This window comes from Alligator mississippiensis, chromosome 2 (genome assembly GCF_030867095.1).
Source record: "Alligator mississippiensis isolate rAllMis1 chromosome 2, rAllMis1, whole genome shotgun sequence".
Classification (NCBI taxonomy): domain Eukaryota; kingdom Metazoa; phylum Chordata; order Crocodylia; family Alligatoridae; genus Alligator; species Alligator mississippiensis.
In genome coordinates, this window is record NC_081825.1 from 298,605,612 (window position 1) to 298,629,796 (window position 24,185).

Consider the following 24,185-nt stretch of genomic DNA (forward strand, 5'->3'; position numbering starts at 1 on the left):
GCCACAGCGTCTAAGTGCAATCCCATCCCACCCTGAAAAGCCATTAGTGCAAGGAGAGGGGAGGGGTCCTCCTCCCCTTGCTGCTTTTTGTGGCCAAGTCCTAGGGCTAAGATGACAGCGGGCTACAAAAATAGATGCATTAGTGGTTCATCAGGGGCTCGGACAGGACCTAGCCACGACATGTTCTCTCTCCACTTTGGCTCTGAGGGAGGCTGATGGCTCCAGCCCGAATGCAAGGGCAGATCAGTAATGCACACTCGGCAGCACAAGGGTCCCTTGGGTCCACAAGGTTTGCATCCCTGTGTCCCCAGCTAGGAGCCTCCCACTCCAAGAGGAGAGGAGCTGTGCACATCTCAGGAGGTCGAGTTAAGAACTGGGAAAATCAGCTTCATTTTAAGCTGCAGCCATTCCAAATACGAGCAAGAGGGACTCGCTGCCAATCTGCAGCTTCTGTACTTACGCTACAAGGTCTCTTCCTTCTCCCCAGCCCCTTTAGTCAAAATGTTACCAGCCCCTCACCCCCAAAACCATTTCCACCCTAGGGAGAAGCCAGCACATCACAGCACCCAGGACCAGGCTGGGCACAGAAGGATGCCGACACCCCCTCTCCCCTGCACGGGGCAGGCTCACCGTTGGCACCACACACCACTTACGTCCAAGTGTCGCTGGTTGATTTCGTAAATGATCTGGAGGTGCCTTGGCAGGAGCTTCTCCATCAGGTCGACCGGCCAGCGCTCCAGCGCCTCGGGCAGCACCGTGTGGTTGGTGTAGGCAAATGTCTGCTTCGTGATCTCCCAGGCCTGGTGGGCAAAGGGCAGGCGGTTAATGGGCAGGGGATGGCACGACCCCAGGAGAACACATGCGACGCTCAAGGCAGAAAGGGCCTTGTCCCTACTGCAGGTGCACATGGCAAGGGCAGCCCTGTCATATAGGGGTACCAGTCACTGAGTCTGTGCCCGAGTTCACCCACAGGAAGGAGGGACCCCGTCTCCCGTGTTGGCTTGGGCTACATGAACTGGGAGCTCTCTGGGGCAGAGACTACCTCTCGCTATGCGAACATGCAGCACCTAGCATAGCAGAGGCCCTGACACCACTGTCTTACAAACATTCAATCTGTGCTTATGCCAATCCTTTCCCTTCCACAGCCTATACCGAAATAAGCATTTCAGGCAAAATTAAAAAAAAAAAAGCACGGGACAGTTAGTTTTCTGCAAGACTCATTTTGCAGCAGAGAGACAAGGGTTTTGCATATCCTTAAAGACAACTCTCGTTTCTTTGGGGCAGAAGATGTAAAACAGTTTCTATTTAAATAAACGGGCTCCCACATGGCCCAATACAGAATGGTGAAATTTAGGCCGCCAGTGAAAGCTTCATGGGACTCCAACCCACCAGGGTTCAAAACTGATCTTGTCCAAAAGATCACGACAGTCCTGCGGCTGTTAGTGATTGTTTCCACAAATCCTAGTGTGGTTTGCATGCTGACGATACAAATTATTCATGAAGTAGGTGATACACAGCTGCTGTTTCTTATCCCCGGAGAAGCCTGGTGTAGCCTAGTTGCTTTTGTGCTGGCTTTTTGGACAAAGAATGGCCTGGCAACACAGGGGCATAGACTTGATGGCCAGGGAGACCCTTTCCAGCCCAATATTCCTAGCTTTTAAGGCTGCACACTTAGCTTTGTTCAGAAACGTTGACAGGCTGGCAGGTAGCTTGGAAGTGCAACAAGAGATATGGATTAACTTTTCAGGAGCTCACATGCAAATTGCACGCACAACGTGTTGCGCCAGTGTGTTAAATGTGCACTTGTGGCACGCAAACCAATGCAAGGATTTGCGCAGTGCCTACAGCTGCGACCCAGCACGTTTGGTGTTGACACAGCAAGCCCTCTGCAGCCTTGTGAAGCCAATTGACCTTTTCAGTAATAACTCAACAAAATTACAGGGCCGCACTAAGCATTTTAGCAATAGTCTCTCATATGCCATTAGAAAAATATGCCGAGACAGACGCATGCTGTTTAGCAAGACTAGTTCTGCAACGCTTTCTAGTCTCCATCACAATGAAAATGCACAGGCTGTTTTCCAAACCTTGCTCCATGGCAGCTTTTCGATGTCCACAAAAATCCTCATCAGCTCAGGAATAGCCATGGCAGGATGAGTGTCATTCAGCTGTATTGCTACCTATACAAATGACACACATGGTTTAAATATTACGCCTAGGTCTTCTCCCCTGTAAAGCTAGCTGATTCTGGGCAGTGCTCATCCCAGCAGCTTCCCAAGGATGTTCTCTCCATGGAGGCTGGAGAGTTTGGAAAGCATTTCTGTTAGGAAAAACAGATCATTTCCCAATGGGGCTGTTTGGTTTTTACAACCGAACACTTCTGAAGCTGTAACAAAGACAGCTTTGCATCTGGGATGCTAACAGGCTTCATTCACCCACGATTGTTACCTGATCCGGGAAAGAATCGAACACAGTCCGGACGCTTTCGGTGCTTCCGAATTTGGATGCTTTGAAGCGTCGGATGATATCCTGGAGGGTTGCAGCCACAACAAAGTACTCCTGCTTGAGCCGCAGCTCTTTGCCTTCGAAAAACTGCCAAAGAGACAGAAATGAGATTGGCAGATAGCTTGAGCTGACCTGGTTTTAGCCTAACAGCATTTTCAATACCATCCATGCTATGTGCTGCAGCCAAAGGGGCTGGCTTTAGAAAGGCTTCTTTCTGGCTCGGTGCAAAATGATTTGAGAGCCAATTGCTTTCTTTCTGCTACCGTCTTGGCAGCTTCAACACTGAGCACTGCATTAATGCGCATGAATCCCAGTGAATGTGGCAAGATTCAAAGGGAGCTGCCCAGGTGTATGTCATTGCCTGAAGCAGGAGAAATGCCAGTGTGGGCAAAGGAGGGGGGGAAGACAGAGGGGAAAAGAAGAAAGTTTGCTTAAATTATTCCCTTCCCTCCCACCATTTTTTTTTATATCACAGGGAATTGTTGAACGACTGAATTCAGCCAAGAATAGAGGCACTAAGAAACTCTGCACATCTGGCGACAGGAGTCAGGCAGCTAACACATCTGGCTAGGTTGTGTCAAAGTTGGTCCCAATGGGAGGAAGTTCTCTGCTTTTTGGGAGGCAGTTTTGAGTGCTCGGATCAGACACACATGAAACAAGGAATCTTTTCACCCAACTGTTTCCAACATCAGGTGCCTCATGTCAGACTCTTAACTAGAGCCGACCTAATGGTTCCAGGGGCAACAGACCCACATCTCCCAGGGCAGATGGGGGGACTGTATGTGCTTTGAGGTTCAGGTCATTCCTAGATACAGGCTTATTCAAATCTATTTGCATTACACTATATATAGAGAGAGAGTACTTGTTCTAGCCTCCAAAAATCCTCAAGGAAATAAAATGGATGCCACATCACCTTGGCAGTGCAAGAGGTTCACTAAGCTCCATGGTTTTCTTGTTTTTTACATTTTTCAAGGTGGCAATTTAAGAAGGGCCAATGCAAACAAATATTTAGTCCTCACCCTCCCCCATTAAAAAAATTCCCCAGCTCAACCTCCTAATCAATTCAATTGACCCCCAACTTCAGGTACTCTGGTTTGAAAGTGGTGGCCGGATGGCTGTAACAAAGATGACTAAATTATAAAGCCTATAATTGCCTCTACAACAACCACCACCCATTCTTCCTATAGCTCAAAACATTCACGCACACTCATCTAAGCTCACAACTACAGACCGGACACAAAGCTCTCCTCACCCTTCGGCCAGGCTGTGGTGGGATTAAACAGAAATAATGGTCAAAGCCAGAGCACAACAGGCTGGAAAACTAACTTCGTTATTAGCCGGCTTCTTTCACATTTCCAGCTCCCACTTCATGATTTTTTCCCAAACCAAAGGACTGGCTCCAGTGTGCAGGAAGAATCTATTTTTATTCCTGTGCAAATCCTGTTTTAGGGTATAGACAGCTGTCACAGTTTTACCAATATCCAATGATGCTGGTGTATGCTGTAGCTAGGATATCCGTGTGCTCCTAGACGGGCACGTGTGTAGCAAAACCCCAAAAGAAACAGGGTTAGAAGTCAGTGATTTAGCTCACTTCCAAGGCTTCTAGGAGCATGCGGACTTAGCAGTTGCGTCCTACCAATCAACAAGTGCTCCCAAGAGGTAACTTGCCCTCACCATTTAAGTGGGTTGGAAATAACCTCTGTCCACAGCTAGAAAGAAAACATTTCCATAAGCAAGTCTTTAGGGGCACTTTTACATGTGCTCCGGGGGTGTGCACTTGAATTAGTGGCTCTGAGAGCCACTTTAAATCACCGCCGTATCTCCTGTATCAGTGTCCCCACGCCTAAAAATGGAGGTGGGGGTGCTTGACCGAAAGCTCGTTTGAAGCACAAGGATGCTGATACAGGAGCAGCAATTGCCCCGCTCCAGCGGACTCAGTGCTGTGTATGGGTGCCCCAGAGCCCGGAGACTGCCCCTGGTTTTGGATACGTGCTAATCTGACAGCACAGCTACAAAGCAAACATTGCAGTAATATGGATGTGACAGACCGTGATCTCCGAGTGCCGTTCTCCAATTCTGGGCTGAAGCCGACAGCAGGGAAACACAAACTCCTGCAATGTTTTGACCTTGTGGAATTCAGTCCGACTCATTTTGGATTTAAGAATCATTCCTTAAATAGGACTTGTTTTCCCCTAACAGGCCCTGCCTGGCCAAAGGACAGAAGTCAGGGCTTGGAGACAAATATTTTACAATAAACAACTTTTTGGTTTTTTTGAGTTTAAAATGAGGTTTCAGGGTGGGATTTTCCAGTGCACAAATGATTTGGAAGCACAAGTTGCAACTGTCAAGGGAACCGATTTCTTAAGTTATTTTGCTTCTTTTTTTTAATGCAATTGAAGGTGGATTTTCATAAAATGTTCCCGAACTTATAATGAACTAACATAAGACAACCAGAAAATAATGCTAGATGAGAGATTCTGGGCAAGTGAAACCAAGCTATTTGAAGCCTATATGGATACACGTGCTTAAAGATACTGAAGTCATCTGATTTCTTTTAGACAGTACCATTTCTCTTAAAATAAGGAGCAACAGATTGAGCCGGTGGTTTATAGCTAAAGTCCAATGAAAGTGATTCATGTGTCATCAAGGACACTGAATATACTTCACGGCCGGAGGAATTTACATCTAAAACAGGCCTTGGCAGACATGAACCTTCCTGACTGCTGCAGTCCTGGTAGCAAGGGTTGAGGGATGGCGAGCATCATTAGCCTTATTGCAAGAACAATGTAAGGCAGCAAGATTGCTAGAAACACCACCGCAGTTTGGTGCAGGAAGGGAGGAAAGTCTGACAGGCTCAAGTGAGGTTTGAATGCAACCCACACTTTCACTGGACACTTCTAGTACGAACTGGTTTTCGAAACGCCGAGTGGCGCAAACAGTCCGATTTTGTTGGGTAAAAGAAAATAAAGTTCTAGTTTAGTTTTTAAAAATCCCAAGCATCTTAAACTAACCCATGCTCATTCACAGCCAGCTACGTTTCTTGAAGGAAAACAAAACACCAAAGCCCCCCAATGTTTTTGGTTTTGTTTTTTGGGGGCATTTTTGCAGACGATGTGTCAAAATTCAGCAGAAAGAGGAACTTTGCCGATACTTCTAAGACACTTGCAATGCAGATTTAGGCTGGAAATGGTTTATGCCTTCCACTACAGGCACAGAGTAATACCAGCCAAAGGCGACTCCCACGAGCCAACTGCTTTTGTGGGCTCTGGAAAGTATTAAAAAAGCCTCAAGTGGCAATTTCAGCAGTAGCAGCCCCTCCAGTTTTTGGCTTTGAAGATCTGGCTTCATTTGAAGCAGGATCTCAGCCTCTCTTTGGTGCGCTGCCAAGACTTGAACAATGCATCAAGGAGTTATTAGGAGTCCTGGTTCTTTTGTTACCGTTTCTTATGCTCCCACTGCAAACAAAGCGCTGGTTGCTAACTGTGCTGACAGCCGGATAAATCTTTTTCCTAGTTGGAAGGACCCTTGTTTCGAACAGCACCAGCTAACAGGCCCCGGGAGTCAAATCTTTGGCAGGTTTCAAGAAGAGCCAGCTTTGCCTCCAAGGAGGTGGGCGACTTACGTTGTCATTCGGGTACAGGACACGCGAGATGTTCTCAGCCACGTTTCTGTCCAAGACGGCCTGAATGTAGTCTCCAACATTAACTAGGAGGGAACGACAAAGTCAGTGCAACTGCACGTCACACAAGCAGTTTGACAGGCTTTGCGCAGGGCATTTGGGAGGTGGCTGCTAGATGGACATAGGGAAAAAAAATAGCGATACGGGTTTGCTGACCAGCCGGTGGGACGGTCAGGAAACAACCCAGAGCCTTCTCCTTCCTGCTACGTTTGTCCAAAGGCATTCAGACAAACACAGCTTCAGCCAAGAAAGTGCTGCCAGATTGGCAAGCATGGAATATCTCATCAACCAAGTAAAACTATGCATTCATTGCCATTAGCAGATGCAACAGAAAATAATGTGCACATTCAACACATTTGCTTCTCATACTTCCCCCTTCTGCATGAGTTTCGAGTTGCATAAATAGCACGTTCTGGTCTTGGCCTTAGGTGCATTTTATCCATTATTTCACTACAGCCCCTCCCTGCTATCTCCCTTGCCCCAAAAAACCCAACTAGCCTAAGAAAACCAGCAAGCTAATGCTCAAACAAAGAAGTACCCACAGTCCCGGAGGTTGAAGTCATTGGGGGCCCGAGCAGACCACAGCCGCATGGTGTTGACTGTGTTGTTCATGTATCCAGGCACTGGGGTGTCATAGGGCAAGGCGAGGACCACCTGGAACACAAGAGTCACAGGACTCATACTGATGCTGTTTATGAGAGGGGAGGTGGCAATTAAGATAGGGTTATCACGTGATATTCTGCCTCTGTCCATACAACACACGGTGCACATATGCCCTGTGCAAAATGACAGCCTTCAAGACATCAGTGAAGGTGCAACAGATGAAGACTAGCCGACCCCCACAGCAGTCAATAGAAAGACTCCCAAGTTCATAATCCTCTGTCTAGCTTAAAAAAAAAAAGGCTGCCATGAAACCAGTGCATAAAACTGAGTTAGAAAAGCAAGTTAAAGCCAGTCAAGAAAAATACCGATAGCCCCCCAGTGTGAGCATTGTAATTGGGTTGCTAGCTACTGGGGTATCATTCACTTGTGCCTTAGAAAGCATCTAAGGTACCTAGACGCATGTGAGGATGTCATCCCCCGTTACACCCACTGGAGCACCCTTACTTTGGAAAGCCCTGGGTTTCAGAGTTAAGGGGAGATTTCATGGGTTTGCAAAGAATCTGGGGAGCGAGGAGAAAAGTCAGCGGTAGATAAAGGCTGTCACCCCTTGTCCTCTCCAGTCTGCAACCAGGAGTCACCCAGACCAGCCAGGTACTGTCTGCAACCAGCTCCAGAGACCCCCAGCCATCCCAAGTCCTGGCTACCCCACAGCATCAGCACTAAGGGTCTTGTTCAGAGATTGCCCATTGGCAGCGGCTCCTGCATTTTGGGGTGCTGGTAGGGAAGTGGAAGAGCGACCTTTTAAATTCTGAGCTTCCGGACTGGCATCGGCCAACAGTGCCCAACAAAGGAGCTGCTGTCGAAGGAGCTTAAAAATGTTTGGTTAAAAACAGGGCTTGCATTAAGGGCCAGGCTTTCCAGACCCAGCCTCTGGGGTGATAAGAGCTCATTTCCTGTCAACAGCATGATTGTGCAGTACCTTGCAAACTTCCCTTTCTCTGACCACAGCAGGAAGCGTCTGCTAATTGTGCCTTCTTCTGAAGACATCGTGAACAGCCGAACAGGCGTGAATCCACAGCTAGCATGGAGGGGCTCTGCTGGACCAACCTGGCTTCACTCCACCTGGCTGGGGGGGCACATCTGGACTGTACATCAGTAGCTTGGAGTTCGCACCCTACAGAGAATGGCTCTGGAGAGGCATAATCCCAGGTCCCACAGCCACCAGCTTCAATACCAGCCATGTGTGCACACAATCCCTTAGCCCTTCTAACTCTTAACATTTCCCAATGCAGTGGTGTTTTGATGCTGGTGCTCACGGGATCATCAGTGTCATGTGCAAATTGGTTAAATGGATGGGAGCCCAGCGAGAGGCAAGGGCAGACCCAGCACTCCTGCCAGCTGAGCTGGAGCGGGGAAAGGGCCCAGCCAGACTGCAGCCCCTGCAAAACCAGCAGGCCTCCCCGGAGGGGCTCTTTTGGGCCAACGCTGCCTTGGGGCAATGCTAAAGGAACAATGCTAAATGGTGCCCTGGGGCAGTGACAGACATGTGGTCAGAGGAGTTTCTGGAGTTCCTTGCTGTAATACTTTAAAATTGAATAAAGTGCTTGTTGGGGAAGAAGAGGATGAGTGGGTTTTGGGGACAGCCATTCCCCTGCCCCCCATGACGGAGGGAGGCATAGGCTTAGGAGGGACATTAGGGGACGAGGAGTGGGTGGGGATGGAGGGAATATAGGAAAAAATGCATCTTTTATGGAGGAAGTGAGGCTGAGCTGGGAAGGGGTTGGAGGGGAGGCACAGGAAACGCTCTTCTAGGGAGAGGCAAGGGAGCAGAGGGTGGGGTGGGATTTTCAAGTTTTGGGGTATAGCTGGGGGGTGCTTTGTGATATTTTAATCTGCTTTAATAAAAGCCATTTTGTCTTTCACTAGAATTTGCCCTGAGCCTTTCTGAAGGGGCAGCGGGGGTGGCAGTATATCAAATACATAGTTTTTTCCCCCACTGAATATTATTTAAAAAAAAAGAAAAAAGTTTGCAGATCATTAATTTGCAACCCGCAGCTTCCTTTTATAAGAAGCAAGCATGTAGATGCTGCAGATAAGCTAAGAAATGAACAGGGCACTATTCGACAGCTGGGAGAACCTCACTGACGTCTTCTATTCCTATTGAGTATGCTGATGGGAAAGCAAGGAGTTTGCAAAAGAAATGAGTAGTGCAATTTCTACGGAAAGAACCTTCTTCCCTCCACCACACATTTATTTAGCCCCTCTGCAGCTGAGAGCTGACTGCCACTAGGTTACTCCCCTTCGGCTGGCCAAAGGCAAGTGGCACGTCTAACCTTTCCCCCTCCCCGTCAGAAGCTCTGTAGTCATCTAAAAAGATGACTCTGGGTTGTCAGGACGCTTTACATGGGGGCTCAACAGAATTAGGAAGAATCGATAAGCGGTTGTGTTGAACCTTCTTGCCGTTTATGGAAAGAATAAGCCACAGACTGTGGACACCACTTCAGCCGATTCCCAATTCAGATCCTTCACCAAGTTACTTTGCTAAGTGGCTCCAAGATGCATTAGTTTCTCTACAGCCGTGTTACCCCACATTTTGTTCATGTAGACCCCCACATCCAAAGTTGTAGCTTGTAAGAAACCATGAGTCCCACCCTCTGACAGCCAGAAAACGGCTGTGCACAATCCAGCCCGCACCAGTGTAGCTCAGTACCTGTGTATCGACCCACTTCGCTCCACTCTTCGTGTGCTCCACTTTCCCATAGAAGTGGACGGGCAGCATGTACTCGGGACGGGCTTTCTCCCAGGGGTTGCCATGCCGGAGCCAGTCGTCTGCTTCTTCCACCTGGAAGAGAGATGGTTAGACAGGTCTCTGCTGGCTGCACTGTGAAGCCCAAGCAAACTGAACGTCGCTGCTGCCTCATTACTTGCGATCAAGCATTTACTGAAAGCCTTTGAAGAAGCATACAGGACTGGGATAGTACAGAGAAAGAGATAGTACAGTTTTGTTGCAGTCTACGGACCTTAAAAAGCCAGCGATCTTGAGGATGCATGCATGCATTATGAGCACAGAGCACGTTATGAATGGGAAGCACACAAATACATTAGAAAATGGGCTTTGTAGAACAAAAAGAGGCCTACTGCTGATGTAACCTCTCAGATGGTTCTGAATACCAGAGATGTGCAAAGTTACCGGACAAGGAGAATACCGGCGTTTTGCTCAAGACTAGTAAACTCTGAAGATCAGGTCTCAAAAGTCACACTCTGAGTTGGGCACCTCTCAGCATTGCCTTCAGCTCTGAACAGAACAAGAACTGGGTCATTTCCAAGTATGAAGTGGGGAAGGAGACACGGCACAGTGCTGGATTAGGGTTCAAAGCCTAATACCAAGACGAGCAGATTCCCTTCATGGGCACAGCAAGAACACGTGGGTTGTTCTGCTCTGGGTCAAGGAAGATGGCACCTTGGCCACACAACTGAAGGAGCAAGCTGGCTTAGCTTATTCTCTCCATGGGGGAAAAGAGGAAGGGGAAAAGTGGCTATTTTTAATTGGGTAGTGAGTTTGTTTTTAAGGTGAATGTAGAGAAAGAAAAGGAAAGCCTGACGAGTTCAAAATAGGGCCCTAAAGCAGCCAAGGGCAGTAGCTGCAGGCAACACCTTGAAATACTATGCGGTCCGTTCCACTGCCGGATCAGGCGGTTGCATCAACCAGAGATTTCACACCAGGCTCTGCCCTGCTTTAGTGCCCAAGGCGCGGAAGAGCAGAGGACATCTCACCCGGTGCTAGGGTCAAAAGTTCTGGCTGATCGCTCTGTTGAATCATCCAGATGAGAAGGGAAAAGCAGCCTTCTGCTTCATCCGAGCCTGAAGCTGATTAAGTGTGTTTTGGTCATGGAGCTAAGAGCATGCCGGTCTAATTATGTGATTACTGGTGACTCTTGCAATACCTTGCCGTGACTCTGCCACCCTTCACTCACTGCATTACTTCACCAGCAAGCAGACCGCTCGAGGTCAGAGCAGCTCAGGGAGCAGAAAAGAAGTGAACGGCGGTCCTACAACTTCAACTGGAAGAATAACCTAGGATAATCAGGGGGCAAAGAGAGCTTGCTATACCTATAGACTGAGGTCGGCAGGTGAGCGGGTGGAAGAGAGACTCTGGCCGTGTCATTTTTGGAGAGAAAATGCAGGTTGTGTCACTTCCTCTGCAACAACCATTTTCTCTCTCTCTAGTCTACTTCTCTATTCCACAGCGGTGCCTAGAAAAACAGGGTTTGTCAAGCAACTGCATATGTTAAGAGCCAGAAGACCTGCAGGTATACAGGGAGTAAATGTCATATGCACGGGGGAAGACTTCCAGGGGCTGCTGGGTGCCCACAGACAGCCGGGGGAACTGGACCCTCATTGCTCTCTCAAATATTAAAACTGCAAGCACCAAGCCCATACCTCACTTCCGAGCCGTCCCACGCCAGACTTCAAGGAAACCCTCCTAAAGAGGTCTCCGTTTTGTAAAGCCCAAAGCCAGATACAGTCCCATGGAGGTTTCAACCGTGGAGACAAGGGTGAGAATAGCATCGTTTTCATGACTCCTAAATAAAGGCAATGTTTTGGGGGCCTCTCCTCTGGATGCTTGAAGAACTGGCAAGTTCATTAGCTGCAGAAACAGTGAGTAGGCAGATAAACAGGCCCATTCCTCAGATTCAGGGCTAGACTGGTTGAGCAGGGACTTGAAGGAAGGTACAGGCTGCTGACTCGATGGAGAAAACCCAGCGTCTTAAATTCTGGCCCCAGGCAAAGCACAAATTATATGCACACCACGGTAACCACATGGGCAGACACGACCGGGCAGATCGACTCCATTCTTCCGGCTCCGGGGAGGTAAAACTAAGCCCACTGGAAGATCGAGCCAGTCCCTTTATGGGGCTACAGGCTGGGTTTTATGGGACAGCCCCATGGAGGGCTCCGTTTCAGGTTCTTGACACCCCTTGTCACCGCTCTCACTGACAATCCTGGATTAGCTGCACTGTTGTTTTGTAACCTCTGAACTGAACCCTGGTTATCAATTTGCAGGAGTCTCGGTTAATAATTCCCCCATGTCCCAAAAAACCACACGCTGCAGCTTAAAGAATATTGTAAATCAGACCTCCACAACCATGCAAGACCTTCCCTCTCCGGAAATACCAGTCTGTGTAGGCTGCTGCATATTCTCCGGACTCGTGAATACTCACAGAGAACGTCCCTTCTGGACAAAGGTGATTACAATAGCCTAATGCCAGGTCTTTTTCCAGAACAAATAGTGAACTGCAGGAGTGCTAACTCAACTGGATCTCTCTAGAGGGACAGGAGAGGACAGGTTATTTAATCAGAATCTCATCCTGGCACCTGTTAATGAAGCTGGATGGTGGCTCAATGCAGAAAGGCAGCTAGGAGAAAGCTCCAAGATCAGACAGCGCCTTCATGCTGCCAAACCAGAGCTCCAGGGGAGATAGCAGTCCTGGAAAGGTTAGGAGAGCAGAGGATGGGCCATGTCAGGACAAGGCAACAATTCAGTCCCCTGGCCCGCTGTGTAACCTGCGGCTCTGCAATAAGAACAAGGCTCCCAGCTGCGCGCGCTGGCTTCTCCACTGTTTATACAGCTCGTCACCCCTCTCCCTACGAATCAGAGGACTCAGTATAATCACCTCCAGGTTTCATAAGCTCCAAAGCCAAATGTGTGGAGCTAAAGAGACTTAAACAAACATGCCATGTACTTCAACAAGGGCACCCCAGGGCCATCCGAGCAGGACGGCAGGGGCTCTAGCTAGCAGAGAGCTCCCATGTACTGTTTGCACTGCCCTAGGGTCAACGAGCCTCAGTCAGAGGCCAGGCACCCCTCTTTGCCCGGCCCTGCACAAACACAAATAAGAGCTGGCTCCTGTCCCAAAGTACTAGGAGTCTAAGTACGAGACAAAAAGAGCTGGGAAATACGAGGGGAATGGCAGGCAACAGCCATACAGCTATGGCAGCTTGACTGCTGTTAAGTTTCTGCGGGGCTCCCAGCAAGGGAGAGAGGTCAGCAGGGCTCTGCAGGAGGATGGGGAGGTAGCTCTGCGGATGTAAGCAGGGAGCTCTGTCCAGGTGTGACGGGTACCACTCTGCACAGACACGAGCAAAGCAGAAAGAGCTGCATTTGCTCAGGCCGGAGGAAAGGATTTTGCAGGACTTGAGATGAGACTTTGGAGAGGAGCTGCAGCTCTGTGGGTGGACAGGAAGGGCTGTGTCCTAAGCATCAGGCAGGGCTCTGTGCCACTCCACGACTTCTTTATAATCGCTCGCCTTCGTGATGGGTTTGCCCCAGTTCAACGACCCACTGGTTTCGAGCTCTGTCTTAACATGGATTTCTGCACCGGTTTCAAAGATATGCAAAAAATCAAGGAGCTTTCTCCTGCAGCCCAGTGCTCCTCCTCTGTTCAACAAGGAAGCAGCTGCTGTGAGTCCTGAGTACGGTTTCAGAGCAGTGAGGAAGAACTGCTCCGGCCCAGGCGGATGTGGCAGAAGACAATTGCCAGGGAAAGCTCACAGGCCTCTCACAGGCATGATTTTCTGTGTGACTCAGCTATACACAGATTTCTGCAAGAGTCAACAAGCAAAGGCTCTATTGTGGGTCGCAGTTTCCCTGCTTCCTGCTCTTAGGCCAGGCCCCATGAAGCCAAGAGGAAGAACAGCTTCATTTAAGGCACTGAGTTGGGACCTTCAAAACATCTGGCTCCATTTTCTGACTCTAAAACTCCCCCTTTGATCTCTGGGGAGCCGAGGTCCCTTCCACCCTACTTTCCTATGCTTCTAGGACTCCCCATTGATAGGACAGCAGCAACCTTTCCTTTCTCCCTCTGCTCAATCTGTTTAGACTGCAGGGAAGGGACCGTGCACATCTGGTCTCCGTCTGTATGGAGCCACAATGGGACTGCAGCCTACACGGGGGCTACGCACCCTCCTGCAATACACAGAGCACATTTCCCAGCATGCAGGATCAAACCTCTGAGCAGAGAGCCTGGGATTCTCCAGTGCAATATGGTCTGATCACCCATCAGATCAGACAGCTACAATCATGAGGGCTGGTCCAACTGGAGAGCTTATTGGGGCAGGGGCAGGTGGAGGGGCAATGAGAAACATGTAGAAAGAAAGGATTTTCTTCCTGTATTGACAGAGAAATGGGCAGCAGAAGTCACAGCCCCATCCCCAAGTCAAAAACAACTTCCCTTTCTGGAAGAACGGCCTACAGTCCCTCTTGCACGTGCACATGCACACACTCTAGATCAAGCAACAGTGCAACTTGGTGTTGAGGGTCTAAGATACACTTGTAAGTGTGCCAGCTGCAGGGCAGGGAATTAGAGATTAATTTTCCTTTAAGGGCAAGGAAGGCAAATCCTTTCTGTTACACACGCATGCACACTCTTCAGGCTTTCAAGGCATGCTTCAGCAGTGAGTAGCAAACTGCTTCTGGCATTGGCACCTGCAAATCCAGCTTTGCTGCCTAAGTAAAACTAGAAGCCCTCCAGCTGGAGAACATGCCTTCTGCAACTGTCTCTGGTTGCTCGGAGGAAACATCCTTTCAGTCCCAAGGGAGGGGGAAACAAAGAGGCTCTGCCTGTCCATACCTGCCATCCATCCCGGATCTTCTGGTTGAAGATCCCGTATTCGTAGCGTATGCCATACCCATACGCTGCCAGCCCCAGTGTCGCCATGGAGTCCAGGAAGCAGGCTGTTGGAAACAAGTGTAAGTAGGGGTGAGCCAAGCCTCCCAGCACGGGGTTTGATGGGTGGTAAGCTTGATGTTTCCAAAGTCCCCGTTTTAAGAGTGCTGGCTCTGCCTTCTGTGCAGCAACTAATTCTAACAAGGCAGTGCCTGGACGCGGATGCTGCCTAACGGCCTCGGTTCATCATGGTTCCACTCCAAAACCACCGTGGGTCCTACTTAAGAAGGGGTAAAACCAGAAAGACGGAGGCCCAGATAAAAGCCTCCGAGTATCTGAACTATTGGGGGGAGAGGGGACAGGAGCAGCTCAAAGCCAGCATAGGAACCTGGATTGACAGTCCCCTCCAGTCGCATGAAAGGAAATGGGAAGCTCTCCGGCAGTTAGGAAAGGCCAAAAGGGCACACACTAAGGGACAAACTAATAGCCCAATGGCTTACACCCAAATGCAAAGTTCCCCTGTCACCAGCATTGTGTGCAACATCTGCAATGCAGAAAGGCAGCGCTGTTCACGCGACACGTATGAGCAGGCAGCCAGTAAAATGATGCTAGTCAGGGTCGCTTCACCTCAAGGTGCTTTACCTGCTTGTAGTACCGTCAGGTGGGAAAGACAGTGACCCCTCGGGGTGGGGGTGACAGCCCTTGGACCGCATGCAACCTGGCACCTCACACAACGGGGCCCATATTGGGGTGCGTTGATACTGCCACGAAGCAGATGCACCAGATCACATTCCTTGCATTAAGTGTAAGGATGCCCAACACTTGCGGTATGGCTGGGCAAATCTTCCCAGCAACTCACTTACCAGCCAGTCTTCCGAGACCTCCATTGCCCAGGCCAGCGTCCTCTTCGATTTCCTCCAGCTCCTCTATGTCCAGCCCCAGCTACGAACACAAACACATGCAAGCTCCAGGAACGCCGGGCAGAACAAACGTTCACAGCAGCACTTTGCCACGAGGCAGCAAGAGCAGCATGGGACCTCACAAAGCACCTGTAAACCTTGCTAACTGCAGCAACAGGATCCTTTCCTCACCAGCTGACAGGCAGGGTCAGTGAACACACTCATGCACACACACACATGCACAATTTGTGTAACCACATAACAGTTTTCATCTCTTTCATAGATTCATAGATTCATAGATGTTAGGGTCGGAAGGGACCTCAATAGATCATCGAGTCCGACCCCCTGCATAAGCAGGAAAGAGTGCTGGGTCTAGATGACCCCAGCTAGATACTCGTCTAACCTCCTCTTGAAGACCCCCAGGGTAGGGGAGAGCACCACCTCCCTTGGGAGCCCGTTCCAGACCTTGGCCACTCGAACTGTGAAGAAGTTCCTCCTAATGTCCAGTCTAAATCTGCTCTCTGCTAGCTTGTGGCCATTGTTTCTTGTAACCCCCGGGGGCGCCTTGGTGAATAAATCCTCACCTATTCCCTTCTGTGCCCCCGTGATGAACTTATAGGCAGCTACAAGGTTGCCTCTCAACCTTCTCTTGTGGAGGCTGAAAAGGTCCAGTTTCTCTAGTCTCTCCTCGTAGGGCTTGGTCTGCAGGCCCTTAACCATACGAGTTGCCCTTCGCTGTACCCTCTCCAGGTTATCCGCATCCTTCTTGAAGTGTGGCGCCCAGAATTGCACGCAGTACTCCAACTGCGGTCTGACCAGCGCCCGATAGAGGGGAAGTATCACCTCCTTGGACCTATTTGTCATGCATCTGCTGATGCACGATAAAGTGCCATTGGCTTTTCTGATGGCTTCGTCACACTGCCGGCTCATGTTCATCTTGGAGTCCACTAGGACTCCAAGATCCCTTTCCACCTCTGTGCCACCCAGCAGGTCATTCCCTAGGCTGTAGGTGTGCTGGACATTTTTCCTCCCCAGGTGCAGCACTTTGCATTTCTCCTTGTTGAACTGCATCCTGTTGTTTTCTGCCCACTTGTGCAACCTATCCAGGTCTGCCTGCAGCTGTTCCCTGCCCTCCGGCGTGTCCACTTCTCCCCATAGCTTTGTGTCATCTGCAAACTTGGACAGAGTACACTTCACTCCCACGTCCAAGTCGCTGATGAAGACATTAAAGAGTATCAGTCCAAGGACCGAACCCTGCGGGACTCCACTGCCCACACCCTTCCAGGTCGAGATGGACCCATCTACCACGACTCTTTGGGTGCGACCCTCTAGCCAATTCGCCACCCACCGGACCGTGCAGTCATCCACATCACAGCCTCTTAACTTGTTCACCAGTATGGGGTGGGATACCGTATCGAAGGCCTTCCTGAAGTCTAAGTATACGACATCCACCCCTCCTCCTGTGTCCAGGCGTTTCGTAACCTGGTCATAAAAAGAGACTAGATTGGTCAGGCACGATCTGCCCGCCACAAACCCATGCTGGTTTCCCCTCAGCATAATTTGCCCTGCCGGGTTCTCCCAAATGTGAGCCTTGATAATTTTTTCAAATACTTTACCAAGGATGGAGGTGAGACTGACAATCTCTTTGTTACAGTGGGAGCAGTAAGCTATCAAAGGGCTGGAATTAGATGCCTTGAAAGCAATGGGAACTACTCAGCCTCAGGGCTGTTCCAGGAGTAGCACTAATACCACGGCACTGTGCACTCAGCAAACAGCACTTGTTAGGTCTGGGTAAGAGCACCGCTGCTTCTCCGATCCTGAGGGTATGCACTTAAATGGAGTACACGGTACTCAAGGCTGGACTAACCTGAATTTAGATTCACAAACCTCATCACTGCAGCTGTGACAAGCAGATAGATGCTGAGGGCCAAATTCCCTCTTGAATCTTTGCCAGACACAGTGGACACCAGAAGTGTAAAGCCACCAGTTCCCACTCCATCTCCACCCTTGGGTGTTTTTAAATACAGGTTGCCAAATACTTGGCTGGACTAGTGTAGTCAGGGATGATCCTGCCTTGACCACGGAGCTGGTCTAGATGATCTCGTGAGGTCCCTTCCTGGCCTATATTTCTCCAGTAAGTTCATACTGGCTTAATTTATCAAATGTAGAGAGGGTTTTTTTAAATGAAAGCACTATGTGTTAAGCAGGTAAAGATAATTCAATTAAAAGGTCTTCTCCAAACAACCAGAAGAGCGTATCCCAGTTATTTCCACACGTATGACATTCTCTTTGTTGCACCTCCTTCCTCTTAAAGTCATCTTGAGCCTCGCTGCTACACCATCCATGTTATTGGTAGGTGAAGACACAAATTAAACAAAACTACTCTGCAAAAGATGAGCCATGTGTTCAAAAAACTGTTTAAAAATGCCATGCATTGAAGTGCTCTCAGACATTAGTACAGGAGTACTGAAAGGATAGACTACTGTTTGCAAAACTTTGGTCTGAGCGCAACTGTTATACAATGATGAATGGGGGAGCAAAGCCAAGCAGGCGTGCATTAGTCATCTCAAGCCTGTGGTAAACTTTCCACTCTTCTTTATATATTTATCACCACCGAGTGGATGGAATTTTCTTTTTCCACTGTGTTTAATAGCTGCGAGGCCCTGCTTTTCAACTGTCGATGCTATTTGCTGCAGCACCTTGAAAAACAAAGGCCACAGAGACACTGAGCTGATTCCAAGATCACGGGCCAAGTCAGCATGCGACCACAGCACACACTTTGCATCCACCACTGTACTATACTATCCGACTGCTTATTGGCCCGTTTCTTGACTGCTATTAATAAGCATTTTCTGCATCACACGGGACCACAACCATTTTGGCTGGTCCCACGTGACACAACCACAAGTACAATTAGCAGCTTAGTCTGCTAACAGAGGGCCAAAGACAACCCTGATCTGCTGGACCTGATGGAGTTATAAAACTCCTGGTATCAGGGAGTATCAAACTGGGTCCAAAAGGCTTTGAATGATTATACTCAAACCCCAGACCAGGTTACAGCTCAGTTTGTGAGAAGTCAGTGTACAACACACCCTGGTTCTGCCACACAGCAGTGTTGAGTCACTCTGGATTTACAGAGCAGTCCATAGGTACTCATTAGCCAAGGAGAAAACACGACATGCAAATTCTGTAGTCAGAGATCAGACACAAGCCTTGGGCAGTTGGGACTCGCCATGCTTACGCTCCTGTTTGAAGAGGAAGTTGGGTGTCACTCTCCAGAGGCCTATCCACATACTGAAGTGCTATAAGTGCAGCAATACGTGCAAGCTGCTGATGGCAAAGGCAAAGTCACTTCCTTCCATAACCAGAAGTTTTTGAATACTCGACCAGCTGATATCCCTAGCAACCTTGGACTTGGGTTTAATGTTTAAATAGACTAGATTACTTCCATTCACAGTACTCCTCTCTCTCTTGTGACTCTCTAAGCTAGTGATTAACTACCATTCATCTAAACAGGCTTACCTGATAAATGGCCTCGTCGCAGGCATTCTGCAATCCGAGATTGATCATGGTGTTTTGCAGGGTCCGGCCCATGTAAAATTCTAGCGAGAGGTAGTAGACTCTCTGAAGCACAGAAAGAGAAGAACAACCGAACAGTCAGGGACTTAATTGGCAGCAAACAGTTTTTTTATGGGAGTATTTCTCCCACTCCTGGCCAAATTTAGCATCTTTTAAAGCAGTGAGTAATAGGACCTGTTTATAGGATCAGGAATGTTTTTAGGGCTTTGTATACAAGGTGTTAGCCTGGAGGAAATTAAAAAAATAATCTCTATTACTAAGAAGTACTTTGGTTTGAAATAAACACAGCTTAAGAGACCCTACATGCCAGTGTTGGGATCTAAACCACAGGTTTCTGCTTCACTTTAAAAGGAGTGGTGAGCCCTTATGGCTGTACCCCAGAGAAACACTCTCTAGTCTGCTGCAATTTTGCCTGTTCCTATTTAAAAGGCAGAGCAAGGGTTTTGGACAGCTGCTGGAAGCCCTGGAGGTATGGTGGGGCCTGGTTTCTCCCTCCAACACTTTGCCCTCTAGCCTTGCTGCTATTTTAAACCAATTAATCTTTGCATGAGGGAATGGAAGGGCCCTGGCAGCAGCAAGGGAGGAAGAGGCTGAGCTTTGTTTGAACAAGATATCAGAGAGGTTTGAGAGCCGTAACCTGCAACAAAGTCCCACGGCTGTCCCTGGGAAGGGCACACAGCTGGATGGAGCGCAGCCCCTGGCCCTGCGTGCACTGGTGAAAGGAGATGGAGCAGACTTCACCTCCTGGACCAAACAGACTGCAGTGCACACACTGGGCCTCAGAGCTGTTCAAACCCAACAGGCAAATCCTCTAAACCACCAACAGGATCTTGGATCTGCAGACCCTGGTTTCTTCCTATGCTGGCTACTTCTGATGCTACAGCCAAGCTAAGAGCTCCCAGAGAGGGACCAGGGCTCTACCACACTGTGCATGGCACAAAAGGATCAAAGGCGCCTACAGGTGTTGCAAGCCATCGCAGCTGGCAGGGCAAACCTCACAACAGGTAACTAAGATCAATAGATCGGGATGGGTTTTCAAATGCAGCAAACAGGATTACTGGTTAATCTACTGACAACAGCAATCCTGTGCCCAGATTAATTCAGAGTGGGCTAGCAAGGACCTCAGAGGAACACAGCCACAAAACACAAGAGACTGCTCCATCTCTTCCCTCATTCAGGACCAACCTTTTCTTCTCTGCCTTCCCCCTTCCTGCTCTCAGGCCTGGGCAGGTAGTGCCGCAGGCTGCATGAGGCACTATGCAAGTCTCCTGCAAAACTTTATCCATGCAAACCCAAAATGCACAACCCCCCTGTGCTCTTTGGTTTCCTAGTTACAGCACAGCAATAGGGGCCAGAGTTAGGAAAGGTGACCCGAGCGCACAGAGAGATGAACGTTGTGTTGCAAAGTTCAGCAACAAAACTAGCAGGCAGCACCTACGGACAACTGGAGGACGGGGCTCAAGCAGCCTCACCCCCTGCCGTGGGGAGGGGCTGCACACCTATGTACTGTCTGCCAAGCATTTATGGCTTGCTCCAAGCCAGCCCCAAGCCTGAAGAAGAAGGCAGCTGCACTTCAGGCTGCAAAGCCGTTTCACTTTTCTTTCCAGCAGGATCAGGAACCAGGCAGTGTGGCCAACTGCATTCCTCCAGACGCTGGGAGGCTCTTCCAGGAACATCTGACAGGCCGCACCCCGCCGGCACTGCCCAAGGAAGGCTGCAGGGCGAGGGAGTAAACAGCACTGCCCAGCCCTGCACGGAGGCCCCAACCAAGTCCTGTTCGCTCCTAAGCAAATTAAAGCAGCCTGGCTTGTTGAAGCAGAGCACCTGAACTCAGACACAAACAGGAAAGCAGATCCCCCCTTCCCAAAAGGGACCCCCATCTCCACACAGATCCAAAGGGAGGGGAAGGAGACAGGTAGGAAAGCTTGATCTGGGGGGAATTTGGGCAGATCATAAGAACAAAGTAAGCGCCATTAACTGAGTCACACCCTAGGTCCATCTTGCCCAGGATCCTGGGTCACAGAGGCAGCGAGCGGATGCTGAAAGGGAGAATGAACAGGGCCTGACCAGGATTTTTTCCACCGTTCTCTCTCCCTTGCAGCTTCCAGCATTGCAGGTCTAGGAAGCTCCGATGCAGAGGCCATGCCCCTCACTCCCGTGCTCAATAGCGACCAATGCCCCTTTCCTCCAAGAACGTGCCCAACCCCTCGGTCAGTCTGGCTAAGCGGTCGGCTTCCACCACGTCTGGTGGCAACGAGCTTCACCCTTTACCACGTGGTGTGAAAAAGAACGTCTTTGTGTTGGTTTTAAACCGATTACCTGCTGGTTTCATTTTGTGACCCCTTGTTCTTGTATTGAGACAGTAAGTAATAAATCCCTAATTCGCTTTCTCTTTGCCAGTTACCCTTCTCGTGCTCCCCCTCAAGCGTCTCTTTTCTCAACCGAGCAGGCCTGGCCTCTTCAGTCTATCCTTGCAGGGAAGCCCCCTCTACTTCTTCTAGCTCCTTTTTGAGGAGTGGGGACCAGAGCTGGCTGCTTTATTCAAGGCATGGACAGTATTTAAGAATAGTAGGGTAGGCAAGGCCTCAGGAAGTCATCCTAGTCCAGCCTCTTGCTCAAGACAGGATCATCTGTGACCCAACCCTCCCTGCCAGGTGTGAGCTGCTTTTGCAAACATCCTAGGACGGGCATGCACCACCTCTCTGGGCCGCCCGCTAGCGTGTTGTGAGAGCACGCTGTAATCTCCAACCTAACTGTCCCGGTGTTGCAATGCAAGACAGTTGCTCTAAGTCCCATCCCCTGCAGCCATGAAGGAAGACGGTTGCTACACCCTTTGGAAACGGCCTTCAGGTACTTAAAGATGCAGCCAAAGCCTCCCGTCGCCTTTTCTCCAGTCAGTGACGCGAGCTCTCTCAGCCTTTCCCAGGTCTCTCGGGAGTCATCCGGGCTGGGGTCCCCCAGGAGGGTCCTACTTTAGTTGTGGGACCCCTTTTCTGCAGCTTGGGGGCTTCCTGCTCAGCGCACCACGCTTGTGGGGACCCCAGGGATGGATCAGCGCATCCTGCTCTCACCAAGGAGAGGTGCCAGGCTCCGCTCACACCTTGCATGCCCCCTATCCCGCACTGCCCCCCGCCCAGCCCAGCCCAGCCCAGCCCAGCCCACCTTGGGGTCCTTCTCGTAGTAGTACTGCTGCGTGCGGATCCAGCGCCCCACCAGGTGGTCGCGCACCGTGTGCGCCAGGGCGAAGTAGTAGTCGCGCGGCGTGGCCACATTGCGGTCCTTGACCAGCGTGAAGTGCAGGTGCCGGTTGAAGCCCTTCTTCAGCTCTGCCACGTTCTCCACACCCACGATGCCACGGATGCTGATCTGCTTGCGCTTCTCCTGGTCGCTCAGGGGCCGCGCCATGGCTGCGGGGACGTGGCTGGGGAGCGGAGCCGGGTCAGCGGGGCGCAGCAATGCTCCCTGCTAATCTGCAAGCCCCCCACTCCACTCCTCACTAATCCCCAATCCCCACTCCCCCTTTCCACCCCCACCCCTCCTTCCCCACTCTCCCTCCCCCCACACCCCTTCCCCACTCCCCCTACACCCCTTCCTACACCCTTTCCCACTCCCCCTACACCCTTTTCCACCCCACACTCCTCCCCCTACACCCTTTTCCACCCCACACTCCACCCCCTTCCACCCCACACTCCTCCCCCTACACCCCTTTCCACCCCACACTCCTCCCTCCCCCCTACACCCCTTTCCACCCCACACTCCTCCCTCCCCCTACACCCCTTTCCACCCCACACTCCTCCCTCCCCCTACACCCCTTTCCACCCCACACTCCTCCCTCCCCCCTACCCCCCTTTCCACCCCACACTCCTCCCTCCCCCTACACCCCTTTCCACCCCACACTACTCCTACACCCCTTTCCACCCCACACTCCTCCCTCCCCCCTACACCCCTTTCCACCCCACACTCCTCCCTCCCCCCTACCCCCCTTTCCACCCCACACTCCTCCCTCCCCCTACACCCTTTTCCACCCCACACTACTCCTACACCCCTTTCCACCCCACACTCCTCCCTCCCCCCTACACCCCTTTCCACCCCACACTCCTCCCTCCCCCCTACACCCCTTTCCACCCCACACTCCTCCCTCCCCCCTACACCCCTTTCCACCCCACACTCCTCCCTCCCCCCTACACCCCTTTCCACCCCACACTCCTCCCTCCCCCTACACCCCTTTCCACCCCACACTCCTCCCTCCCCCCTACCCCCCTTTCCACCCCACACTCCTCCCTCCCCCTACACCCTTTTCCACCCCACACTACTCCTACACCCCTTTCCACCCCACACTCCTCCCTCCCCCCTACACCCCTTTCCACCCCACACTCCTCCCTCCCCCCTACACCCCTTTCCACCCCACACTCCTCCCTCCCCCTACACCCCTTTCCACCCCACACTCCTCCCTCCCCCTACACCCTTTTCCACCCCACACTACTCCTACACCCCTTTCCACCCCACACTCCTCCCTCCCCCCTACACCCCTTTCCACCCCACACTCCTCCCTCCCCCCTACACCCCTTTCCACCCCACACTCCTCCCTCCCCCCTACACCCCTTTCCACCCCACACTCCTCCCTCCCCCCTACACCCCTTTCCACCCCACACTCCTCCCTCCCCCTACACCCCTTTCCACCCCACACTCCTCCCTCCCCCTACACCCCTTTCCACCCCACACTCCTCCCTCCCCCCTACACCCCTTTCCACCCCACACTCCTCCCTCCCCCCTACACCCCTTTCCACCCCACACTCCTCCCTCCCCCCTACACCCCTTTCCACCCCACACTCCTCCCTCCCCCTACACCCCTTCCCCACCGCCCCCTACCCCCGTTCCCGGCACCTCGGCGGGAGCGCAGCGCAGCGCAGCCGCCCTACCTCGCTGGCTCGGCTCGGCTCGGCTCTGCCGGACCCGCCCCGGGGCGGGGACCCGCTGCCGCCCTCCCTGCGCTGCAGCCCTGGGCGGCGCGGCGCGGCGCGGCGCGGGGCAGGAGCTGGCTGCTGGCTGCCCCGCGCCTGGCCGGGGCTCCTTGTAAAGGGCGTTTGTGTGTCTGGGGGTTGAAGTGCGAGGCAGCAACCGAGGCGCCCCGAGCGAGGAGCTGGCCCAGGGCTGCAGCTTGCAGAAGGAAGCGTTGGCCCGTGCTCGCTAGGGAGGAGTGCCGTGTCTACCCCCTCTCCTTCCCGCATGAAGCCTGGCACAGCTGGCGGTGGACGT

At 51.2% G+C, this 24,185-nt stretch overlaps 1 protein-coding gene across 2 annotated transcripts in view; it reads right to left on the reverse strand.

The window, feature by feature from the left end:
- The window catches only part of PYGL (glycogen phosphorylase L), a 37,355-nt gene extending 13,465 nt beyond the window's left edge, over nt 1-23,890 (reverse strand). The window contains exons 1-11 of one of the 2 annotated variants that reach the window (XM_059723391.1): nt 23,849-23,890; nt 22,092-22,350; nt 18,873-18,974; nt 15,315-15,393; nt 14,416-14,519; nt 9,495-9,626; nt 6,724-6,835; nt 6,125-6,207; nt 2,446-2,589; nt 2,085-2,177; nt 654-800 (exon numbers count right to left, since the gene is read on the reverse strand). In XM_059723391.1, the coding sequence (XP_059579374.1) occupies nt 654-800; nt 2,085-2,177; nt 2,446-2,589; nt 6,125-6,207; nt 6,724-6,835; nt 9,495-9,626; nt 14,416-14,519; nt 15,315-15,393; nt 18,873-18,974; nt 22,092-22,334 (1,239 nt within the window). In that variant the 5' untranslated portion in view covers nt 22,335-22,350; nt 23,849-23,890. The other variant, XM_059723390.1, reaches the window with a different exon arrangement.
- Nucleotides 23,891-24,185: the final 295 nt, after the last annotated feature.